The sequence below is a fragment of the Carassius carassius genome, chromosome 11 (genome assembly GCF_963082965.1).
Source record: "Carassius carassius chromosome 11, fCarCar2.1, whole genome shotgun sequence".
Taxonomy (NCBI): domain Eukaryota; kingdom Metazoa; phylum Chordata; class Actinopteri; order Cypriniformes; family Cyprinidae; genus Carassius; species Carassius carassius.
The window spans coordinates 5,619,889-5,645,607 of NC_081765.1; the positions used below are offsets into that span (position 1 = coordinate 5,619,889).

Here is a 25,719-nt window from a genome sequence, read left to right on the forward strand (position 1 = left end):
AGCTGAGCAGCGAGCGAATGCACAAACACACAATTCAGGAACAATGAAAAATGGCCCTGGCAGCAATTAAGCTCCCAGTGCAGCCGAGGTTTATGACGTTACATGCGGAGATGTGGGGGAATTTGTGAGGGGTTGCCAGATATATCTGGAAAAGTTCCCCCCGTCCCAAGGGATCTCATTAACTCCTGTTCGGCTCGGTGTTTTCATCGACGGTGCACTTCTGAGAGGCACAGAGATGTATTGACTCTTTAATGAAGACTCCAGTCTCTGTAATCATCCGGGTTTTTGCAGCATGCACACTCTTTAAGCCCAGAAGTGTGACTGTATTATTTTTATATCTAATCGCCACCAGAAGAAAAGGGAAGGCAATGAGTGTTGTGGTGCGTTCAGACACGTTGTTGTCTTATAAAAGCATTGTAAGATTTTGGAGAACTAAAGGCCGCTGGGAAAGATTGTGACTGAAATGTCTGAAAATCTGTAGATCAGAACCAGAAGACACATTTCTACTTGAGCCGCAGTTGAACTTGTGTCTCCCACATTAACATTACTAGCATGTCTGATCAACTTCTCACACACATTCATGTCAGTTTTCAGTTGATCTGAATTAATCTGAGATTTTGTGTGAATCTGACTGGGTGCGAGAGATTTAGCTGCGTTTCTTATAAGAGGAGCTGCTATCAGGATGATTTATGATGAGCCCCCTGTGAAACATCCTCACTGCGTTCCCTCTCGCTCTTCCTCTCTCTGTGTCTCCAGTCATTACTGTGCTATTGTTCACACACCGCTAATAAATCTGACACAAAGGCCTCTGGGAAATCCAAGCGGCAAAACTGAAGGATGTTTGGTTGAACAAAAAGCTTTTGACTGGAAAAGCTATTGAATGCACACAACCCCTGACGGAAAAAAAAAGCTAAACTAAATGATTGTGTATTTAATACTGAGGTTTATTGAAATGTTTAACTAATGTTTTGACAGGTCATGCGCTCAAGCCACAAGTGTCCTCCATATTCACGTCATTCTTGGACGGATTGAAAAAATTCTACATCACTAAGGTGAGAAAGAAGAAATGTAAATGTGTGTCAAGATCACAGTCACTTACTATTACACTGCTCTCCAGAACGCTCCATTCTGATTGGCTGATTGGGTGAGCTGAGTTTTGTTGTGTTTTTGTTTTGTTTTGTTCTGCTTTAACTTTAACTTTTGCTTTTGTTTTTGTTTTGTTTTGTTTTGTTTTGTTTTGTTTTGATTTTGCTTTGGATTTGTTTTGTTTTGTGTTTTGTGTTTTGATTTGATTTTGGTTTTGTTTTTATTTTTTATTTTTTTGTATTTTGTTTTTTTTTAATTACTACATTCTAATTTTCTTTTATCCTACCAAAACAGAAATTAAAACTTACAACAACAAAAAAAAATAGAGGCAGAGCATCTAAAGCGTCACAGGATGCATATCAGTTGACTGATTGAATATCTTTTTTCAGTTGGCTGAACAGAATCAAAGAAAATTAAAAATAAGTGTTATTCTGTGTGTCTGTGTGTGTGTTTGGTTCACTACTTAATTCTCATACTCATACAAAATTTTAAAGACCTTTATAAACCATTTTTGTTAACTCTTTATTTAACATTTTAGTATATTGAACAGTAGGTGTGAGTTTTTGTCTACTCCTGACATCACATCTACTGGAGTATTTCAGTGTTGATCTGTACTGCTATCACTCTGCTCTGCTCTCTGAAATACTTGGTCAGCCATTCTGCAGTCAAAGCAAGAAATATTGCTGTTGAGTTTTATCCACCGATTTGATTGCCTTGTGAAAAGTAGGCTATGATATTACTGGGTAATATTGTTTTCCCCCTCCCACACAGCCTTGAACTCAAAACTAATTTTAGAGGCAGAGAATGTCAAAGCCTTGTGCATTTTTTTCAGAATTATTTCTACTGATCACTTTGATTTAATGTGGTCTAACCATGCAATACCGCTCTCAGTTTAAAGGCTTCGACCCGCACCACCTGTGTGTCGCGACGCTGTTATTTGAGGGGGATCGTGGGAAGGTTTTGCAGCACGAGAAACAGGTTTACGACATCGCAGCCAAATTTGGGTAAGAAATGGCTCATTTTTGTGTGTGCTTCAAATCTGTGCTGTTTCTATGGAACCAGAGTTACTGTTTCACCAGTAAAGGTCCTAAGGGTCATGACCCCTGACCTTGACTGATCTCACTGATTGTATACAGAAGGACGAGTGTTTGCCTCAGTCTTTTCATCCTCCCTCATTCATCACGGCTCTTTCAGTGGCACTGATGGGTGTGTGAGAAGAAGAGTGAACAGATGAATGATTTCTGCTTTAAAGCTTGTGTTGATTTTGAGAATATTTAATTAGAGGCTGAATGTGATGGATAGAAAATGGGAATCCCACAGCTGGCCTTATTGATCCACTGTTATGTGTGCGTGTGCGTGTGTGTGTGTGTGTGTGTGTGTGTGTGTGTGTGTCCTGGCAGGAAATGTTCAACGGACCAGATACGCCTCGTGATTTTTCTTTGGCAACATTGACTGTGCTGATGATATGTATATGTCCCCTTTGCTTCCCAGTGACCTGTACTGTGTGTGTGTGTGTGTGTGTGTTTTAGGGGTCTGGCAGCAGGAGAGGATAACGGTCAGAGGGGTTACATGCTGACGTTTGTCATCGCGTATCTGCGGGTGTGTTATGAAGCTCCTCACACTGATTTACTCTGCTTAATTACAGCAGACTTCAAAGGACCCCAAAATACACCTTCATAAAACGTATCTTTTATGTCTAACCCTAAATGTGTGTTTTAATGGCATTGGTTCAGTTTCGGTTCAGTAAGATTCTTTTTTTTTTTTAGGAAATAAATTACTGTATTCAGCAAGTTTAAAATATTTAAAATAAATACTATTGAACTTTCTATTCATTATTAAATTATAATTAAATTGTAACAAATAAAATAAAATATAACAAATGAATGCATCCTTGGTGAGCAAAAGAATACATTACAGAGAAGTGTAACCTCTGTGTGTTTGTGTGCAGGATTTGGGAATGGACTACTATGTGATCGGAGAGTCGTTTGAGACGTCTGTGCCGTGGGACAGGTAAATGCTCAGTGCCATGCTTTGCCATCATTTTCTGCTGCCCACGCTCTCTTGGGTACTTCTGTTGTCTCTGTCTGAATGGATTGGTGAAGGTGGGAAGGGTTCAAGGACACAAAGCCAAAGAAAAATACTTGAACTTCCACAAAGACACAGTAACTTACAGACTTCATGTGAACCTGAAATTCTGGCTCTTAGTATTAACACATTATGAACAAAAAACTGTCAAGTGTGCAGCATACAAGTGAACTCAGTACATCGCAAGATTAATCTCATGAAGCTGGTTGAGTCAGTGTTTAGAGTGAGAAGAAAAGACAAAAAGCTCAAATAACTAATAATAATTAGTTATAACTCAATAATAATAACTCAAATAACTTTAATAATTTTACTATTTTGAAAATGTTTCGAATAATAGTAATAGTAAAGAGTGAATATGTAGGTTAATTTTTGCCCACTTCTGTATTATTCAGTATTTCTCTCTTTTCGTGTCTCTCTTTCAGGGTTTTGGACTTGTGCAGGAATGTGAAGGAGAGGATTGTAAGAGAGTGTAAGGAGAGAGGAGTACAGTTCCCTCCGCTCTCCACATGCAGGTGCACACACACACACACACACACACACACACGTCTATTTTTATGGCCTTTGACATGCTGTCCATAAATAAGCACCTAGCAGCCATCTGGAATATTAACATAGTGTTATGTTTAATAAATTACCCACAAGGCCATAGCAATGTCGGTGGCATTTTCAGTGAATTGTAAAAATCTAGTTTGACTCAATTTGATATATTGATTAGTGAACTCTGTGTTCATTTTGATCTCACCTTTACCGTCACACACAGACAAAGAGGGAAGTGCATTTCTCAGTCATTAATTTCCTGTCTTTCGCTATCCAGCTGCGTGTGACATGACTGATGTGGCCGTTTAACCTCTGCAAAACCAGATAACACAAACAGCCCTTAAACTTTCACTGTCTCAAAGTCAAGGGTCACAGAGGCAGGGAGAGAAAGCACGTTGATGCCCCTCTCTTTCTTTTTGTGGGCATAAAAGATCCCGCAGAAGCCATACATTTGATTTAGCAGGAAGACCATTAAGATAACTGATTATAGAAACAACAAACTCTACTGATCCTCCTAGAAATCAGTGAATAGAGGGGAGTATACCAACAGAAAAATAATAGAAAACTAAATGAAATTTAGCAAAAATGTATTTCTAGTTTAATTTAGTAAAAAAAAATGATAGTAAAATCTGTATTTTGTAATATATTTGTATCAAGGTTGTGAAAATAAACTCTACAATTTATTTTGCATGCTTTTTTGTGTACCATTGATAGAGAATATACATCTTGCCAGAAATTAATTAACAACTAATTGATGTATAATAATGTCACTAGCTACATTTTGTTCAGTTTCTTCATTCTAGGAAACCCAACAACTTCAAACCAGTCCGTAGATTTTGTGTAATGTACATAATTATGCAATCATTGTACACAATTATATAAATATACCTAACTATATAAAGTGCACTCAGTATTTTTAATAAAAAAGTAAATTCAAAATAATTTCAATACAACAGATATTCAAAAAATATGTAAGTTTAATATAAATATAAAAAAAAGTATGGCTGACTTCTAATGGCACATTTCTGCATCTGTAGCTGAACAAATCACACTGTTGCATGATGCTACATCCACAACACTAGGTGTCAGTATAGGATGAAGGCATATCGGCCAGTGCAGTGTAACAAAAAATGTTGCGCTTGTTGCACTTTAAGTAGGAACTTCTTAGAAGAACTTGAAATCATTGTAACTTGATTTTTTTTTTAAATCTGTTTTCCTCTTTCTAGAGTTACACAGACGTATGACGCAGGTGCTTGTATATATTTCTATTTTGCCTTTAATTACCGGGGTCTGAGTGATCCGGTTCACGTCTATGAACAAGTGGAGGTACGTACAGTGAGAAAAGCAAAGATTAGCTATCAGTCTTTAAATCAACAGAGTTTTCCCCAGAGTATATTTCTCAGTTTTAAAGCGGTCACAATATGCTGTTTAAGCTGTAGGTTTCGTGGACTTGATTTAAATTTAAAACAAATAAATGGTTCTGGTTTAGGCTAGAAATATTGAGAATCTTTTTTGTTTTTTGTTGCTTTTTTTTTTTTTTTTTTATGTAGCATGCAGCCCGGGAGGAGATTCTAGCCAATGGAGGAAGTCTGTCTCACCACCATGGAGGTGAATTTCACCACACATCACCTGAAATAAACATATATTCACTCACTCTGATCTCTACTGAACAGAGCATGTATAGTACTCTGCCTCTAGACTCAGCTGTTCAGCTTTTTAGAGAATTGCAGAGTTTGGGGCAGTGGTTTGTCCTGGTTTATTGGGTCTGAAACACATGACTTATCTACATTACCATCCGCCTGCTGCTAGCTAAACATCACCACACTCATTAATCACAGTCAAACACACACACACACACACACACACACTGTAGCCTACATGAGGTCGAGTGCTTTATGGACTTTTAAAGGAACTAGTTCACTCAAAAATGACAGATCTGTCATCATTTCTTCATCATGTTAAAAAATAAAACATTGTGACTTATCTCACAATCAGAATTGTGTAGTATAAACTTGCTATTCTGACATTAGAACACACAAGCATTGTGTGATATAAAGTTAGAATTGATACAAAGTCAAAATTGCAGGTTATAAAGTAAAGATTGCGAGATATAAACTCAAAATTCAAGATATAAACTCACAATTCTAACTTTTTTTTGGAATTGCGGATTTATACCTTGCAATTGTGACATTATAACTCCCAAATGCGAGCTTCCAAATGGGCTTCCATAGTTATGTGATGCAACTGGATCAGTGAGTTGAACTTCCAAACTGGCTCAATCAGATTTGTGAAAGAATCATTCAAACCTATTCACTGAAAAGATCAGATTCAAAATTTATATTTTATATTGCACAGAAGAGAGAAAAATCATTTTGATTTATGAGTTTTTGGTGAACTATACCTTTAAAATGAGATAGGAAAGGGTTAGCTGATATTTATCAACTTTCCTGACTGCAATCTAACAGAAAGAAAGCCATGCTGATGGTGTGTGTGCTGGGGGAGTTCTCTGTAATTGTGATTAATAGCGATACTGCGGTACTATCTGCCTGCTGACAGACCCTTTTGTCTACACACAATCACAGCATGACAAATGAAGTGTGTGCGTGTGTATCTGGACAAACAGATGTAGTCTGGGCTTGCGAGGTGGGAGGGCGCAGGAGAGAAAGGCACAGTTTACTAACCTGTGTTTGCTGCAGGTCAGAGCTGTGAATGCATCCAAGCACATTTGCCAGACCTCCACTCGCATTACACCAGCGCACACCGTTTCTTTGTTACACGATGGCCTTAGCACTTTAAAAGGATGTTGTTAAACAAATAAACGATTAAAATAGATTTGCTGCTCTGTTAGAGATAGTTAAAAAGAGACCGCACAGTCTTCAGGGAGAGCAAGATGGAGATTGGAAATAAGTTACTATTACTGATTCATTAATGAGTCTTTTTTTTTAACTAACTCCTTTTCAATAATTTGGTCAAACCAATTTGCAAAGCATTTGTCATCTGACTGTATAACTCTGGCAGGAAGTGGCTGACATATTGAAAATATTGACAAAACAACATTGCACACAATCAATGTAAAGTAGTTAGTGTTTAATACCATCACTATGGGTTTGTTAAAACACCTAACCCTAGCAAACAGCATTTCACTACAAAATGTAAAAATTTCTCAAATGAATCAGTGAATCATTTGTCAGCAGCTCATTGAATTGAACTGTTCAAACTAATTTAGCAACCCTACCAGCAGAAGTATCTGAGCATTTGTCACTACAAAAATTAAGAGCTTCTGAGGACATTTTAAAAGTAATGACTCATTTGTGAATCATTTGTGTATTTCAGCTCTTCAGAACAGAAGTAGTGACTCAAATGAATCGGTGAATCATTTGCTTGTATGTTTACTTTGTGTTCCCTGAAATTGAACATCCAAGCAAACCTAGCAAACTGAACTAATACAAATTTAACTACAAAAAATGAAGGGCTTCCGCACATTTTGAAAGTAATCAAACTAAAGTGAATAAAAGTGAATAAAAGACTCACTAAAGTGAATAAAACATTCCAGCACTCCCCAGAACATCTATCACCTCAGCTACCCAACATCTCTAGTAGTAGTGATACGCTTTAGACTAATGTGACCACTATGAATTATAACATTTTATTTTTCTGGTGCCATGACCCGGATTCTAAGAGTTCTTGTTGGACTTCGCTGCAGGAGTTTTGTTTTTCGGGTTTGTTTGTTTGGTACCATGCAGACATGCTTAAAGATTTCTTCTAAGCTGATCCCAGGGCACAGCATGTGTAAACGCACACTTGAGGATAGCGTAGCAGTATGAACAGCATGTGCGTGTTTGTGCAGGTGAAGACCAGGGGTTATAGAGGAAATGAGTGCATCAGCCTCAAACACACTCCGATGGCTTCCACTTCATTGAGCCATTATTGGACACACACATCTATGCTTTTTTCTCTGTCTTGATTTTTTATTTTTTTTTGCATGTCTCAGCTGTACGAAAGTGTTTATGAGAGATGAATAATGACAGGATAGTGATGGAAAGAGAGCACGGGAATATGGGCTGATGGCGAGATGATAGATGTGTAAATTATCTCCGTGATGGAGGCAATGATGCAGTCATGCCTCCTTCTGTTTCTGTCTGCCGTCCAGCAGAGACACAGATACACCACTGGGGGTTTGAGGAGGGGCCAATGTGTGTCACTCGTGATTGGCTTGCTGTGTGTTCGGTGGGCCGGCCGTCTTTTCTTTCATGCAAGATGACTGGCTCTGTAACACAAGACCTATTTGCATATGTATGAGAGAGCCTCAGGTTGGGGTGTTGCCAATAGTGAGCTGCCCTTGCCCCAAACCCCGCCTCCTTCTCAAACAGTAAGTTATTATGACGAAATGCCGTCTGCTCGCTTATCAATCATATTAAGTGTGTGCGACAGAAAGAGAGAGGAGACGGGGACATCTAAGGTCTAAGGTTCCCTAAACTGCTGCTCTCACAAACAATATATTGTGTGGTATTATATTAAACGAACACTCAGAAAGGACATGTCATTGTTTTAATTACGTGGGAAAGAAATCATTATTATATTATATTACATTATATTACATAATATATTTTTTGGACATTGGTTAATTTTTTATTATCCAATACATGTGTGAAATTGGTTTTAGTTTTTATTTTCCGTTAAGAGAATTTCAGGTGTGAATCTTTGCAAAAAAATATTTTAGTATTTAAATGTATCTGTATTGGATGATATTGGATTATAGTTTATGATCAGTTCCCTTATTTTTGTATTTAAATTATTTTTTCCTTCATCTAACACTTAAAGTTTGCAATACTCATATAATAATGGTTTAATAATAATAACAACAAAAAAAGTAATAATGACTGGATAATTTAATGATGATTTAATAGTAACGATTTAATAGTCTTTTAAAAACAATGTAATAACAGTTCAATGTAATCTCTAATAAATCTTGGAATTAATATCCATTTTCAAACTAAAATATAATTTTGTGATGCATAAATTCACTTGAAGCATTTAAATCGAGTGTTTTATTTATGAATTAATTCATTTTAAAGAAATTAGTGTAGAATTTGAATATCAGCCATTTATTGGCCAAGACTTAATATCGTGAGTTATGCTCCGAACAACACCCTGACAGCTACCCACAATTCATTTTAGGATTGAGTGTCATATCATTTTTTGAATTGTGGTTACAAGTAGTTTCGAGATGTTGTTTGGTATAACTTAATTTTTTAATGATTATTTTTCAGTAAAGTCGTGTGCTCATTTAGTTGACGTTGATGTATGTTGGGTGGAAGCTTGTGGTATTTAGTCTGAACACGAGAGAAGCAGACAGACAGACAGAAGAAGAGTTTCTCTCTCTCCGCTGGCAGCGCAGGCAGCATAATGAGTTTGATAGTCTGCTGCTCTCCATAAATCACATCATGCAAAACATCTCAGCGTTTCAGCAGTGCGGCCCACCCCACAACATCCATCATCCACTGCTTACAGCCGCTCGCACACGAGAGCCATTCACGTCCTGCTGTCTGCCACACACGTCTGCTCAATCCCCCCCCCCCCCCTCTCTCTCTCTCTCTCTCTCTCGCAGTGGGAAAACTCCGGAAGGAATGGATGAAAGAGAGCGTGTCCGGCGTGGGGCTCGGCATGCTCAAGTCGGTGAAGGAGTATGTGGACCCTCAGAACATTTTTGGCAACAGAAACCTGTTGTAATTTTAATAACATTCTGTACCTGCACATTTTCTATCATCATCTAGTCATATTTGATTTAAACTTCATAGTCTTTCTTTTTCTTGGTGTGTGTGCGCGCAGTAATATGATAAACCTCTCCTTTGTTTCCCATTAACTGGAACCGTTTGCGTTATTGTCACCTTTGACCTTTGACCTCGTCGTTAGTGAGGTGGCAGGACTGTAATATCCGTGATCACGTGACTTCGGTTCTCCCCAGTCTTCCCAATGCTCTGATTGAACAGGTTTTTTTGATACTTCTGTGTCTGGCACTACTTTTGTGTTTGGTGCATTAGCAGTAACTCAATTATGCTTTTAAAAGCAGTGTGCCTTCTGTCCATCCGTCTGTCTTCCACTCATCTTTCTGAGTGGCTAAATGTTTACTGTCTTTTATCCCCTCTTCGTTACTGTACTTTTGCCTTTTCTATTCGCCTGTCAAACTAGGTGTATTGTAATTTTTGGGTAAATCTCATAAAAAAAAAATGTACTATTTGTATATGAAAAAAAACAAAAACAAAGACAATGAAGCCAATTTCTTTGACGATTAACGGCACTTAAAAATCTGCACAATCTTACTATAATTTAAAATTATTCCTATTACAGATATAAAAATAGGGGAATATGCTTAACTGCAATAAGAAATAAATGCTTCAAAATTCGTACTTTTCTTGACACAACATAATATATATTTCTACACTTTATAATAAGGTTGTATTGACTAACATTAGTTAATGCAATATTGACATGAACAAACAATAAACTACAGATATTATTATGAATTTCCACAAATACATTTTTTACTTCATTTTACGTAATGAGATGTATGTGTATTTTAAATGTGTATATGTATTTACATATATTTTGACAGATATAGATAAACAGATATATACAGATAAATAGATATACAATAGTGGCATGAACCAAGAATTATAAATGCTCTAAAATATATATTGTACCAGCATTAACTAATCTATGTAACCCTATTGTAAAGTGTTACTTTATGTTCTCTTTCTTATGGAGATGGAATATGACCTGGACATTTTTGTGAGATTTATCCTTGTAAGCCAGATCTGCTGAAAGCTCCTCTGGTTAAACTGAAATGTTGTCTTCGAGCACGGGGTCTGTCTGACAGAGGTTTTGGACCGAGTGGATTTGGTTTGGCTTGATCATCTGAATGATCTGCATCAAATGTGTCCTTGTGTTTCTACCAAAGACTGTCTGCATCTCTTGAGCCACACACACACACATCTGTACATCCTGTATATAAACACGCTTGGAAGAGTACGCTCACCGAAGATCCATCATGATAAATTGTATTTTTTTAACACAACATATGCAAAACGCCAGAGATGATCTGAACTGGGATCTAAAACATTATATGTGACTGTTACATTATTTGACTTGTATGCATTCAACATTGAAGAAAAATGAGTGTTGCTCCTCCATTCATCTGTTTGCATCAGAGAGAGTCCTGTTCTTCTCGAATCTTCAAGTGGTTTGACTTGTGTATTTAGGAGACGCTTGCTTTCAGAGAAATAGTTCACTTAAAACAGAACATTTTCTCATTATTTACTCGCCCTCGTGTTGCTTCAAACTGAACGACTTTCTTCTGTAGAACACAAAATGAGACGTTAGGAAGAATGTTCATGCTGCTCATTTCCAAACATTGGAAACATTATGGAAATAGATAATAATAAAAACACATTATTTGAATATGTTCTGCTGATACTTCTAAGGTGTTTTTTGTTGTTGTTGATTTACTTTCAATACACTAAAAAAAGCAGCATGAACATACTGTGCAATTTTTGTGTTTCGCAGAAGCAAGCAAGCAGTGTGATTTTGGAACAACGTGACTTTGGATCTAATGATGATAGTTTAGATTTTTATGTGAACTGTTAATCTACTAAATTGTGCAGACCTTAAACTCTGCTGCTGTTTGAAGAAAGAGATTAATTTAGTGTCTTTAAAGGGATAGTTTGCCTAGAGTGGCTGGTCCCCATTGACTTCCACAGTATGCAAACCAATGGGGACCAGCAACTGAAGGCGAACTGTCCCTTTAACAGTGTGTATCCTGTTTAGCAGGGCTTAGACTTCTCACTTTACTACAGTGGCACTTTTGTGAAACATTTAAGCCTAAACAAATAATCCAGTAGCCTTGCAGGGTCTTTATTGTCAGACGTCCTGCCCTCTCCTCGAGCCTGTCAAACGAGGCTGTGATGGTCAGCAGAGCTTTTTCACTGCTTTCTCAAATGACACTACCATTTATTAAGTGTCAGAGGAGCTTTTTTTGTGTTTGGAATCCATCTGTTTCTAAACTTTTTTTGTGTGTGTTGCCGAAACGCCAAAATGAAGGATCAGACGAGGTTTTGTTGCCCCTCAGAATGATTCCTGAATGGTTTCATCATCAAACTTGTCATGTTTCACTTTAAAAACAACAACAGCCGTATTAACAGATTTTAATCTAAATGTTATGAAATCTCCCTTGTCTTTTCACAAATTTTTCTGGTCGTGTGTTTAATATCAGAGTACATTTTGGCAAAGCTGTTTGTGCAATAAATTAACAATGTTTTAGATCTCGTGTCCTCTGTCATTATTGCAAATGTCATATTAAGTTTATTTTTCTCTGTCCAATCAGAGCTCTCGTCTTCCTCTTCCTGATTGCTTCCTAGTCTTAGTTATTTAATCAAGTTAATATTCCGCCAGCAAATAAATTCCCTGTCTGGTAGGCTAGTGATTATGTTTTTAGATAGATATTCTGAGGCATAATTGTTACTATATTGTGTTGACCAATCAGCATGCAATAATTGACCAATAATTGAATTATTTCAAATAAATCAAGATCTAAAAAATTTCTTTCATATTTTCATTTTTTTGCGACCAGTACAACCTAAATATGTAGAGTACATAGAGTGTAGGAGTACAGTTTGTGTAGGGCACTAAAAATAATAATTATATGTGTGTGTGTGTGTGCGTCTATATATATATATATATATATCCATTATAATTTTTGTATTAACCTTTTAATACTAATGAGATACTTTGAGTGCATTCCCATAAAGTTATCTTCCTTTACTTAAGATGATTGGCTACTTTCTGTAAAAGTCACGTCATTTCAAAAGAAGTAATCTACCTGAAGAACATCCAGTTATTAAAACTTCCCTAAATCTGAATTTTATTTGTCATTTTAAAATATTTAAAAAATCTAAATCTAGTTTCTGTTAAAAGCCTTTGGGCTGGAATCATAGTGTAAGGTGCACAAATGCATCTCACCACACGGTGTCAGCGTTGAGTGGCATCTGTCTGGATCTGAACACAATGCTGCTTCTAGGAGCCTCTGAACACATTTCTGCTGTAACTCCTCATATAACCCCGCTGATCACACCTGCATACATGCCAACCCTCCCTAATTTTCCGGGAGACTCCCGAATTTCAAAGCCCCTACCGAAAATCTCCCGGACCGACCTTTCTCCCGAATTTCTCCCGATTTCCACCCGGACAACAATATTGCTACACCATCCGTCACTGGGCGCCGTTTTAGACCAAACGCTTGCGCTCCCATGGCGTCTGTCGTTGCTATGCAACCAAACTGCGCTCTCCATGATGACGACGAAGAAGTATCAGCAAAGGATTAATTGATTTCTAGCCTCACCTCGGCTCGCATTAGCTTTACTACTAGATATATTTCTGCAGATGAGAAGGAAAAACCCGCCTGGAAAAAGTAGCGCACCACGTTGCTTCCATTATGAGCGTGCTCACCGCGGCCGCGCACCTACGGTTGAAATAACGACCTTGAGCGCGAAAAAGATGCGATATGTGAACGGCCCCTAGAAGCAGACGTCTGAAATGAAAGGCAAGAACAGCTATTTATTTAGCTTTAGACTGTTACATGAAAGTTTAAAAATGAAATGTCATAATTATAATGTTTTGAGAGTTTACTTATGTAATTGTTGCATTAGGCTATGAATTAATAGGCCTAAATGTTTATTGATAAGATCTAGCTATTTCATATCTCTTCATTTACAGTAGCTAACAAATTAGGGTCTAACCTCCTGAGGAGAGGCCTTAAGGAATTGAATTTGTCAAATAAATGAATTACATTTTTCTTTGCGTTTGTGTATGTGATATTATATATGACGACACATTGTTTGTGTATGTGATATATATGACGACACACAACCCCCCCCCCCCCCACACACACAATAAAATTTCCAACTCATTATTACTAGCAGCAAATTTATTTGAATTGGACAGTTTAACACTTCCAGAAATCATGCTTCAGGATTCTCAAGAAATCTCTGTCAGTCAAAAGGAGAGTTGAACCAAGAGAACAAGACAATTCAAAAGATCCTTATCACTTACATAATGCCTCAGAGAAGAATCGAACAGTGCTAATATCAAGAACCAATCCCCAAAAGAAATCACTGGGAATAATGTAAGACATTGCAAATCAACAGCTGCTTCCATGCAGGTACATCAAATCAAATACTGAAGAATGAATTACAGATGGATCTCATTACAGGTGACTCATCTCTGAAGCAGACACTTCTTCATGCAATTACATTTTACTCTTTATCAATGGACATCTTATCTTTGTTAATTTGAAGGAGGCTTTCAAACCACAACAGGGTTATCAAAGTGCAGTCACGATTCAAATAAACCAGAGTCCACTTCAGGACACAAAGGAGCGTGGGACGGGGAGAGAAACTAAATTTCTGATCTGATCTGATCTTTAGACGTTTTCCTGAATGGAGGAAAACTTTCTGAAGAGGAGCCATGTAAAACCGTCCTGTGACCTCTGACCTGACTATGATTTTATCATAGTACATGTTTGATCAAAGTAGATGGATGAACGCAACTAAAAAAAAAAAAAAAAACCTTGTATAAGTGTGATATAAATTTAGCTCTGTGCAGCCAGTCCATCCCTGACAGAAAAAAAAAGAGTTGGTTAACGACGTAGAGGAGTGATAATTTTTTTTTACGAATGTTCGTTGGAACTATGCATTTGGGAAGCACCAAATTGTTGAACTATTTTGGAAATGACAGAACTTTCAACAATCAATAGTCATGAATAACACAAGCGCGAATAAATGAATAAAAACACACTGCTTTGATGTGAAACAGGCCCAAGACATGAGGGAACATCCATGATGTATGCAGTGTGAACTACAGACTAGAGTGATGTCGAGGATGGGCTGCATGCATTATCATTGGGGTTTTACCAAGGCACAGAGTACAGCGCTGGAGAGGGTTTGCATCGCAAGCATTGGCAAGAGCCCCACGGCTCCACACACCCCTGATCCTGGAATAAACACATCAGCTAACACAACCAAGGCAAGACAAAGAGTCAAATCCTGCATTAGTCATTTCTTCACATGACATACGCACAGTACAGAACTGAGCTCCAGTGCTCAAGATGTGTTCAATCAACAAGATCAAAGCTACACAGGGAAGAATAAGCTAGAATATCTTTCAAAATGCAGCAATCCTCCTTGCTTACGCGCACAATAGAGTCTTTGTGTTAGCATGCTAGCCCTAAAGTAGCTAATTCAGCCGATTAGCTTCTGGGCGTAAACACATCCCTAAGGTTCTCCGTTGCTAGCTAAACGTGCAGTCTTTGCACAGTGGAGACTAACGCAAACTCAGTCGCAGTTGCCTGAAGTGCTCACAGAAAGAGCAAATGCCCGAGAGAGGGCGCTAGTAAGGTAACGACTGCTGGTCTGAAGCGTGCAGCAGAGGTCAAAACTCCTCCGTCTGCATTGCTGAGGGTCAGAGAGAAGCATGTGGCAAAATCTGGCAGGTTTCTGCAGAGTTAGCTGACGGAGTAGAAGGGATCTAAGTCTCTGCGTTACGTGGACTGCTGGTTTCCTGGCTGCGCTGGTGTCTGTGGTGAAGCTCTTCCCATTTGGCGCGATTGGCCTTGATCAAGTCAATCATTGGCTGTAGTTTGGGGTTTAATTTGGCAAACGTCTGAAAATAAGGAGAAAGAGTTGATTTATAAAAACTGAATATGCACCAAAATGGTGGATCGTGCAACCTTTGACAACAACGTAACATAGTAAGAAGTTTTTCTCCACCCTTTTAAAAGTTGATTTGTTTATTCATCTTGATAAACAAACAATAGTCAAAAAATTAATAAAAAATAAAACAAAATTGTGTGCTTATTTGTAATAAAATGTCCAAATATAGTGTACTCCAAATCTTAAAAGGAAATGAAAAATCTGCAGACAAAATAAAACACAACTTAAGCGTGTTTAAAGAGAGAAACTTTCATGACATTCTTAATTTGCACATTTAAAAAACTCCACTTTGTAATAATATAAAATAAAAAGTTGAACTTTAATGCACAGTTTAAATTATATATTTTTTTCTAAATCTTTTATTGTGCTTTAAAAAAGTAGATTTATTTTGATGCGTTGACTAACATACTAAAGCACACACAGTACTTCATTATAATTTTACCTGTAATGTGTTATTCAATATTACATGTAAAGTTAATCTATTTTAAATGTACGAAATAGTAGCATCAACATTTCAAATATGCAATTACAAATACATGACATACTAGTTTCCACTAAAATAACATCCAAGTATATTTTAGTTGACTATAAATTCTTGGTCAGTACATTCACTTTAACCAGATTTCAAAGCCAATAGAAGTAATTGTGAATTTACATATAACAGTGTACTTAAGTTCAACTTAAGCGGGTTCAGCTAACTGCATTTTATATAAATTTTAACCAATACATTTTCATTTAACATGCAATTAAGTGTCTGAAATTTTTGATCTCAAATTAAAGTTTCTGTTAAAAATTATATTATTCATTAAATAAAAACACACTTGAAATAAAAACTGAATGACATTTAAGTAGTGCTAATGTAATAATTTTTAACACCCTAGAAACTGCATTTCAGAACACCTTAGCAAACACAAAGCAACACCCTGGCCTTATGGCAGAGGTTAATTCTCTTCTGTATAAATTCACAATTATTCACAACATTATTATGTATTATTTTATTATGAGGATGAAGGCTGATAGAGGAAGAAGAGCATACTAAGTGTGGATGGCGTCGCATGATGAATAAAAGAGAGAAGAATGAAAAGAGAGAATGTTTGAGGGAACTGTGTCCATGAAAATGTGAATATTGATTGTGAATATTTATATTAACCCTATAAAGCCAACTGCACCATACAGTAGTTGAGTGAAACGTTTCTAAGGCCACTAAATATTCAGCATGATCAAAACTTTGCTGTACACAATTTACTTACTACATGTTTTCTGTAGACTTTTTTTTAGCAAGTGAAAGGCCATTTAGTTTAATTGTAAAAATGTTCACGTGTCTTGTCTCTTTGAAATCTTTACTGATTTGTTTAAGTAAACTTATGAATAACGTTTGTTTATATTGTAATATATCAAGAATGGCACTTACTGGACTGAAGCGGCTTAGGTTTACTTGATTATTTCTTTAGAAGATATTGTCAGTTTTGATTGACTGTATTGATGGTGCATTGTGGGACAGCATTACCTCGTACAGCGGCGCACAGATCCCATCAATCCACTCCAGCTGGAGACCTGGCAGCTCATCTTTGCGGTTTCGGTCAAATATGGCCTATTACACACACACACACACACACACAAATATTTATCAAACACTTTATTATCTTTATAGTTGTAATGATTATTTATTCATAATGATTTAAAATGTAATTTGAAGTCAAACTTTTATTTTGCGTTACAAAGTGCACTTAAGTGTCAGTACAGTGGCATTTAATTTAACTAATATGTACAAAAGCAGTCTTAAGTCGCTGGGGTATATTTGTAACGATAGCCAAAAACACATTGTTTTGGTCAAAATTATCGATTTTTCTTTTATGCCAAAAATCATTAGTAAAGATCATGTTCCATGAAGATATTTTGTAAATTTCCTACCGTATATACATCAAAAGCAGTGCTAAGAATTCATTTGGACCATTTTAAAGGTGATTTTCTCAGTATTTAGATTTTTTTAGCAGCCTCAGATTCCAGGTTTTCAAATAGTTGTATCTCGGCTAAATATTGTCTGATCCTAACAAACCATACCAGTTTTCAGATGATGTATACATCTCAATTTCAAACACTGAAGACTCAAGTTTTGTGGTCCAGGGTCACATACACACACACACACATATATATATATATAGAATATCCACTGAAATATCCACTATACTCATACTGTATGTCGACACGTGTCTCATGTCTATCTATATTTTTTTCTGTACAAAAAACTGATGAAGTTGATTCTTCAAAGAAATCCGTTAATCACCATGAAATATCCAGAGATATAAAAGCACAACCTCTGAGCGATAACAGTTTTCTGTGGTAAACAGAGACCCAGAGCCTCTTGAATGAAAGCATCTCTTTATATTATTCCCCATCTCCACCTACAGATGTGATTAGAGGTCAGAGATGGTCGTTTGATTAATGTTTGCCATCTAGACGTCTAATTTAATGCACTTGTCTGTTGAAGCTGATAATGCCTGTGCTCTTTTCTTTCTCTTCGTACATCTGTCTGTGTGTGTGTGTGTGTGTGTGTGTGTGTGTGTGTGTGTGGCTGCAGCACAGAGATAGAGGGTCTGTGTTTGAATATATCATGCTAACACCCACACACTCTGAGCAAAAGACAGAGACTTTTAACCTGAGGCGAGCGTCTCTAGAGAGCTTCAAAGATGTGGCATCCCAAGACTTCTTCCTCACAATCCAGGCCAATGGGAAATATACTGGGAAAAGAACTAGCTATTTCCTTTTTAAAAGTGGATGTGTGTGTGTGTGTGTGTGTGTGTGCAAACTTTCATGCAATATTAAGATAACTGGATCATATTGTAACAAACAAATTGTAAAGATCTATCACGATCCATCATGACCATGTAAAGATGCTGTGGACACTTTTGTCTAAATTGAGGCATTTTACAGCTTAACACACACATTGCTTTTATAAAGATGCTGGTGATTTGACAGTGTTAACCTCACCGAAGGAGTCAGTTTCAGCTCTGAGCGCTCTCTGTCTCCCTGCTCGAAAAACTCACTGGTCACCAGCTCTGCCACCTGTTAGGAAGCAGAAGACACATGTTAACACACGAGGGTCAGCAGTGTTCAGGATTATTCATGTATGATTGGAGTATTTCAGATTTTTTTATTAGCTTTTATTATTATTAAAAAAATAATAATCTTCAAATTTAGAAATTCAGCTTTAAATTATTTAATTTCAGTTTTAGTCATTTTAGTACTTCAACTTTGACTTATTCCAGGTAGTTGCCAAGAAAACATTTCTAATTTTCTAAGTTATACAGCCAGTATTTTATTTTATTTCAGCTGTATTCTAAACAAGTGTCAGAGATATTAATTTGCGTACTCATCTGTGGTGTATTGTGGGTAAGGGCATGTACCTTGCGTGATATCTCCCAGGGTTTCGTGACAGCACCCAGATCACACGCTGTCATCAACATCGACCTGAGAGAAGATCAGAATTGAATTCCAATCAGAAATGTGAAGTATTGTGTGTGGTTGTGCAGGCTTGTGCATATATATAACTGACCTGCACATGTCTCTGTGCTCCTTCACGTTCCAGTTGTATTCTCCTTTATTCACCAGCTCAAAGAAGGAGTTTCTGTTCCTGTGAATGAAAACTCTGTGAGCACTGTGCAGTTCTCTTAGCAGCCACATGGCGGCAGTACAGGGTCAGGAAAACTCACGTGCTACAAACATCACTAAATCACCGCTGCAAGGAAACTTTCACACACTTGCACAAAATCAACAACAACGAACTAACCCTGCAGAGATTGCCACAAGTGTTTTAGGCATTTATTAAAGCTACACGGCTGTTTAAAAGTTTCTTCTTTCAGTACTCACTGGAAGTAGAGCGTCAGGTCTGTGGCCAGGATGGATTGTTTTAGGAGCTGCATCAGTTCTCCATACTCATGGGAAGACAGATTAGAGAAAATGTTGTGTCCCTAGAGAGACAGGGATAAATGGAAATCATTAAACAAAAATATTTTCATTCCTTTTGGTGTCCTATACTGTTGTTCTGCAATGCTAAGAGTCCATTTGATGAGAACACATACAGTATCTGCACTGATGGTGTTTCAGAGTAAGTCAGCTGAGCTATTTTTATCATACAGATACAGGTGCTTTTCTGAAATGCTCTACGTCAGGGTACATTTCCATATAGAGTGGGTTTGTGTATTAATATACCATTATTTAACGTGTAACTGAATTCAAGCCACCCACGCATGCTTACATCAGAGCGCCTGATTAAAATAAACTGATATTTAAACACACACACCAAGTTTTTATTATTTTCACTTTACTTGAATGATTTTCAGCAAAGGTCTTGTCATCCACTTGTTCTCATTTAAGCGAATTCAAAACTGATTTTACTCCAATAAACTTCTGTTTTTCAGTAAATGTGAGGCATGATGGGAAACAGGGCAGGCTACATCTGCCCCTACCAGATTAAAGAGCAGGACCAACTTAATGAATACACGTCTGTCCGCTGGTCAGTGACACGTTCGTTCTCGGAATTAAAAAAAGACCGAAGCTCATTTGTATGCAAATGACAGAGACTCAGATAAACAACGCTGTATCTGTAGAAAACAATTATTTAGTCAACATCTGTAATTTATTCACCTCTCTCTCTCTCTCTCTCTCTCTCTCTCTCTCTCTCTTTCTTTTCTCCCTCGTTTATCTCATTTACTGTGCTTCAAATCATTTCTTGTATAGCACTGGTTTAGTGTAGCTGATAATATGAAGTGAAAGTCTGAAAGTCTTCACAATACAATCCTTCAGTTACTACCTATTGTAAGTCTTTATTTTTTTTATAGTAATGGATTACAAACGGCAAATCTACTACACTCGAGTTTCTTGTAAAATGTGTTTTGGTTTGTGCTGTAGAATGAAAACGACTGTAAAGTAAGTCTGAGTCTATGTCACTGATTTGTATGACAGCTTTAGTTCAAGAATATTTACACAGTATTGTAGTTGGCGTTCCACTATAGAATCGATGATAAATTGCTAAATTTCTAAATTATAACTCATTGTAAACTGTTGGCATTGGGCTCTACAATGATGTTTCTTGTAACTGATTTGTGTAATGGAATTGTTAGCAGTAACTCTTACAGTAAAGTAATTTGTATAATAGTTTTAGTCCTATTTAAGTTCTCAACTATTTATAACTTTGTACTGTAGTTCAAACTGTTTGGAACTGAAATTACGCCCATCTTTTCTTCTCAATTGTGGCGTATACGGGAAAAAAAAAACAGCTTCTTGAATGAGAAAAAATATGCTGAACATGACTCAATTTTGTCTATCTTATTAATATGTATGAGCCCAGGTAATCATCCGTAATAAACACTGCGACATTCCACATAAATTCTGAACTTTGGATTTGATGGTGACTGTAAGTTCACCTCGCTCTGCAGGATCATAACAGCATGGTTGAAGTGATGGTGCTCTAGTGTGGCGGAAGTCCCATAAAGAAGAGAGAGAGCCGATCCCGTCCTGAGAAAGACACAAATGTCATTCTGTTCATGTGCAAAGAAAAGAAATCCAGCGTTCAGCTTCATGTAATGAAGATGCCAGACTTGTATTGGACCAGTGGTTGAGTCTCACTTGGCCTGGAAAGCGTTGTTGGTTCCTCTGTGGTCCAGATCATGGCAGACGCAGCCCACTATCAGAGCCAGAGTCTCCATCTCAGTCAGAGTCTCCTGGAAGCCGGCCGTCTGCAAAGAAACACACACAAACAAAACGTGTATTACAGTGACAGCTCTATAGAAGCTCTACGGTGAGCATTATTTGGGATGAAGACAGGGAGAAGACAGCGAAGTTATTAAATATGTACGGTGCGATCCTGTCGATTCCATGTGGTTCACAATGTCATGAAAAAATACAATAAAATCATCATATGATCAAAAGCAAAAATGGATTTGGGACACATTTTCCTGCAGTGTGAGAATAGCCTAATATGATTCTTGCTGCTCAAGAAACATTACTATTATCATCAACCTTGAAAACAGTTATGCTGCTTCATTTTTTTGCGAAAACCATGATGTCCCTTACGAAAAAGAAGTTTATTCAAGTGTGCTATTAGTATACTTCTTTTAAACTAAATATAGGAAAGTATGCTTTTAGTTTACTTTTTATGTACTGCTAAATATATTTGAGCTATACTACTAGTTTCCGTGTTTTCATTATTATACGGTAGAGGGCGCTAGTACACATCTTCTGCACAGAATTTCCAAAATAAAAACACAAGTGAAAAAAAGAAACACCAGAAACTAACAGATGTAATTTAACAGGATAATCTGACATGAAACAGCATCAAAACTGTAACATTATGGAATAAAATGTCGACCGATGAAGAGGTAATAATTACACTCAAGCTTTGGGGTGTTAATCGACTCCATCTACGTTTTGATTATCATTCTGAATCCTATTTAGTCTTTTTTCAGCTTTTTGTTCAAAATGTTATTTTATGAAACACATTAAAGTGTTAAAAAAAAGAATGCATGAAGCTAGAATAAAATGTTTTTGTTTACAAGCAGATACCCTGTTCTTTCTTTGTATGTTTTGTGTTCAGATATTCATATAATAAAATATATACACATTAAAACCTAAATAGGGACATAGTAGTATACTTAAAGTATGATGTAAAGTTCACTTAAAGAAAACTTATGAGTATACTTGCTGTATAAAACTAGATGTTTACTGAGACTATACTTCAAAGTGTACAAAGTGTTTAATTAGTAAACCATCAGTATAACTATAATTTCACTTTAAGTATAATTGCAGTACACTACAGACAGAGGTAAACTAGTTGTGTACTCAAAGTTTGCTACTGTTGTACTTAAAGTATACTTTTATATACTAGAAAGTGGGCCAATTTACTCCCAAGGAGTATTGAAACAGTACACTTACAAGTATACTACTAGAACACTGATATTTGTACACTTGCTACATAAATTATACTTAAAAATATACTTGAACTTAAGTATACTTAATTAAATAAACTTGAAGTATACTACTTTCTTAAGGGGTATTCTCAGGACACTGAATAGAAAAGTTTAAAACAACAGCTTTACTTAAAACTGAAATCTTCTGTAACATTACAAATGTCTTTACTATCACTATTGATCAATGTAATGCATTCTTTGCTGAATAAAGTATTTAATTTCTTTCATATAAACACACACAGATCAAGTCACTCACTGTCAGCATGGAAAACATGCACTGGCAAACGTTGAAGGCATGTCTCCAGTTATGATACAGAACCATGCGATAGTTCTTCCTCACGGTCAACAGCCACCGACAAAGTGTCTAGAAAGAGAAAGAAGAGATGTGGTGGTACAATACAGTCAGGAAAGCTACAGTAGTTTGACTTGTCAAGAGTGCTGAAAAACAGAGCATAACATAGTACAATGTGTGGCCCTTTGGAACTATTATTGCTGTCATAAATATATGAGAAATAACTGGCCAGATATTGTCACTCAGTATCAACTTTTATTTTATTTTATTTTACTTTTACAAATTAATACAGGCTTATGGTCAAATCACAGCCTTGCTGATATTCAGTACAACAGCACTTTTACTTGTGTGATATTGTGGAGTTAAAAAATGTATGCGTGTGTTTACCTCATAGTCTATTTTGAATTTCTGCACCATCCCCAGCTCCATAAACATCCGCAGAGCTGCAGTGACCATGGCATCCACATCCAGAGAGAAGTCATCAAACGATAGTTTATCAATGCCCAGTTCACACACCAGAGGGATGTTTGCTGCCTGAAGAAGAGAACAACAGAGAGAGAGAGAGAGAGTGTGTGTGTGTGTGTGTGTGTGTGTGTGTATGCAAAAAAGAGAGAGAGCGAGATGCAGGAGGCAGAAAAGACAGAGTTTTAAAACAGATGCTTTGTGAACGGAACGAAATCTAGTTTTGGAGGCCAAGTCAACACCTCAAACTCGTTCTTGTGCTCCTCAAACCACTCCTGAACCATTTTTACTTTGTGGCAGGGTGCATTATCCTGCTGAAAGAGGCCACAGCCAGCAGTGAATATGTTTCCATTAAAGGGTGTGCATGGTCTGCAACAATGCTTAGGTAGTTGGTACGTGTCAAAGTAACATCCACATGGATGGAAGGACCCAAGGTTTCCCAGCAGAGCATTGCCCAGGGCATCACACTGCCTCCGACGACTTGCCTTTTTCCCATAGTTCAATTCAATTCAATTCAAGTTTATTTGTATAGCGCTTTTTACAATACAAATCGTTACAAAGCAACTTTACAGAAAATTATGTTTCTACAATATTTAGTAGTAGCTAGTAGTTTGTGCACGTTTGACAGGATTTTAGAAAAAATAAAAAATAATAATAATAATACAAGACGTAGTCAGCTAGACGATGAACTATCAATATTATTAATTAATAGTTATCATATGATGCAGTCACACATGTAGCAATAATTATTTAGTTCTGTTGTTGATTCAAGGTTAGGATCATCTGGGGTCCTCTGAGGGTCAGCATCATCTCTTCTCAGGTGTTCTGGATCCAGACTGGAGCTTGTGTAAATCCTAGTTACCACGGGATGTAAATCCCGTGGCAAAACATAGAAACAAAATAGAGACATCATTAGCATAGCTGATGTTCCAACAAAGTAAAATTAGTTTAACACAAGCTAAAGAATAAAAATGCACATTTGATCAGATGCAACTACACTCACAATTTAAAAGATACATTTTTCATATGCTTGGCGAAAGAGATGTGTTTTTAATCTAGATTTAAACAGAGAGAGTGTGTCTGAACCCCGGACATTATCAGGAAAGCTATTCCAGAGTTTGGGAGCCAAATGTGAGAAAGCTCTACCTCCTTTAGTGGACTTTGCTATCCTAGGAACTACCAAAAGTCCAGCGTATTATGACCTTAGGGTGCGTGATGGGTTGTAACGTGGTAGAAGGCTAGTTAGGTACGCAGGAGCTAGACCATTTAGGGCCTTATAGGTAAGTAATGATAATTTGTAACTGATACGGAACTTAATAGGTAGCCAGTGCAGAGACTGTAAAATTGGGGTAATATGATCATATTTTCTTGACCTGGTAAGGACTCTAGCTGCTGCATTTTGGACTACCTGTAGCTTGTTTATTGACGAAGCAGGACAACCACCTAGAAGTGCATTACAATAGTCCAGTCTAGAGGTCATGAATGCATGAACTAGCTTTTCTGCATCAGAAACAGATAACATGTTTCGTAGCTTGGCAATGTTTCTAAGATGGAAGAATGCAGTTTTTGTAACATTGGAAATATGATTTTCAAAAGACAAATTGCTGTCTAATATAACACCCAGATTTCTGACTGTAGAGGAAGTAACAGTACATCCGCCTAGTTGCAGATTGTAATCTACAAGATTCTGTGTAGTGTTTTTTGGTCCAATAATTAATATCTCTGTCTTATCCGAATTTAATTGGAGAAAATTATTTGTCATCCAATCTTTTACATTTTTAACACACTCTGTTAGCTTAGATAATTGGGAAGTTTCATCTGGTCTCGTTGAGATATATAGCTGAGTATCATCAGCATAACAGTGGAAGCTAATTCCGTATTTTCTAATAATATTACCAAGGGGCAACATGTATATTGAAAATAGAAGGGGACCTAGGACGGATCCTTGTGGCACTCCATATTTTACTGATGATAAATGAGATGACACCCCATTTAAGTAAACAAAATGGTAGCGATCGGACAGGTAGGATCTAAACCATCTTAGAGCCTGCCCTTGAATACCTGTATAGTTTTGTAATCGATCTATGAGTATGTCATGATCTATGGTGTCGAACGCAGCACTAAGATAAAGTAAGACTAGAAATGAGATGCAGCCTTGATCTGACGCAAGGAGCAGGTCATTTGTAATTTTAACAAGTGCAGTTTCTGTGCTATGGTGGGGCCTAAAACCCGACATGAAAATTCTTCAAACAGATCATTTTTATGCAGGAAGGTGCTCAATTGAGCAGACACAACTTTTTCTAAAATTTTAGACATAAATGGAAGATTTGAAATAGGCCTATAATTTGCCAGTACACTAGGATCTAGTTTTGGTTTCTTAATAAGAGGCTTGATAACCGCCAGCTTGAATGGTTTTGGGACGTGACCTAAAGATAACGACGAGTTAATGATATTGAGAAGCGGTTCTTCGGCTACAGGTAACAGCTCTTTTAGTAATTTAGTGGGTACAGGATCTAATAAACATGTTGTT

At 37.0% G+C, this 25,719-nt stretch overlaps 2 protein-coding genes across 3 annotated transcripts in view; one reads left to right on the forward strand and one right to left on the reverse strand.

The window, feature by feature from the left end:
- LOC132152667 (alkyldihydroxyacetonephosphate synthase, peroxisomal-like) overlaps positions 1-9,517 on the forward strand; it is a 49,153-nt gene extending 39,636 nt beyond the window's left edge. For both annotated transcript variants that reach the window (XM_059561452.1, XM_059561451.1), the window contains exons 13-20: positions 976-1,052; positions 1,978-2,090; positions 2,616-2,685; positions 3,035-3,096; positions 3,594-3,683; positions 4,935-5,034; positions 5,259-5,316; positions 9,317-9,517. In XM_059561452.1, the coding sequence (XP_059417435.1) occupies positions 976-1,052; positions 1,978-2,090; positions 2,616-2,685; positions 3,035-3,096; positions 3,594-3,683; positions 4,935-5,034; positions 5,259-5,316; positions 9,317-9,438 (692 nt within the window). In that variant the 3' untranslated portion in view covers positions 9,439-9,517. The remainder of the gene's footprint in view (positions 1-975; positions 1,053-1,977; positions 2,091-2,615; positions 2,686-3,034; positions 3,097-3,593; positions 3,684-4,934; positions 5,035-5,258; positions 5,317-9,316) is intronic.
- A 5,018-nt stretch (positions 9,518-14,535) lies between these two features.
- The window catches only part of LOC132152669 (dual 3',5'-cyclic-AMP and -GMP phosphodiesterase 11A), an 85,965-nt gene continuing 74,781 nt past the window's right edge, over positions 14,536-25,719 (reverse strand). The window contains exons 11-20 of the mRNA XM_059561457.1: positions 23,115-23,261; positions 22,692-22,799; positions 21,096-21,205; positions 20,894-20,984; positions 19,338-19,438; positions 19,024-19,101; positions 18,875-18,938; positions 18,459-18,533; positions 16,978-17,061; positions 14,536-15,420 (exon numbers count right to left, since the gene is read on the reverse strand). Of these exons, the coding sequence (XP_059417440.1) occupies positions 15,286-15,420; positions 16,978-17,061; positions 18,459-18,533; positions 18,875-18,938; positions 19,024-19,101; positions 19,338-19,438; positions 20,894-20,984; positions 21,096-21,205; positions 22,692-22,799; positions 23,115-23,261 (993 nt within the window). The 3' untranslated portion in view covers positions 14,536-15,285. The remainder of the gene's footprint in view (positions 15,421-16,977; positions 17,062-18,458; positions 18,534-18,874; positions 18,939-19,023; positions 19,102-19,337; positions 19,439-20,893; positions 20,985-21,095; positions 21,206-22,691; positions 22,800-23,114; positions 23,262-25,719) is intronic.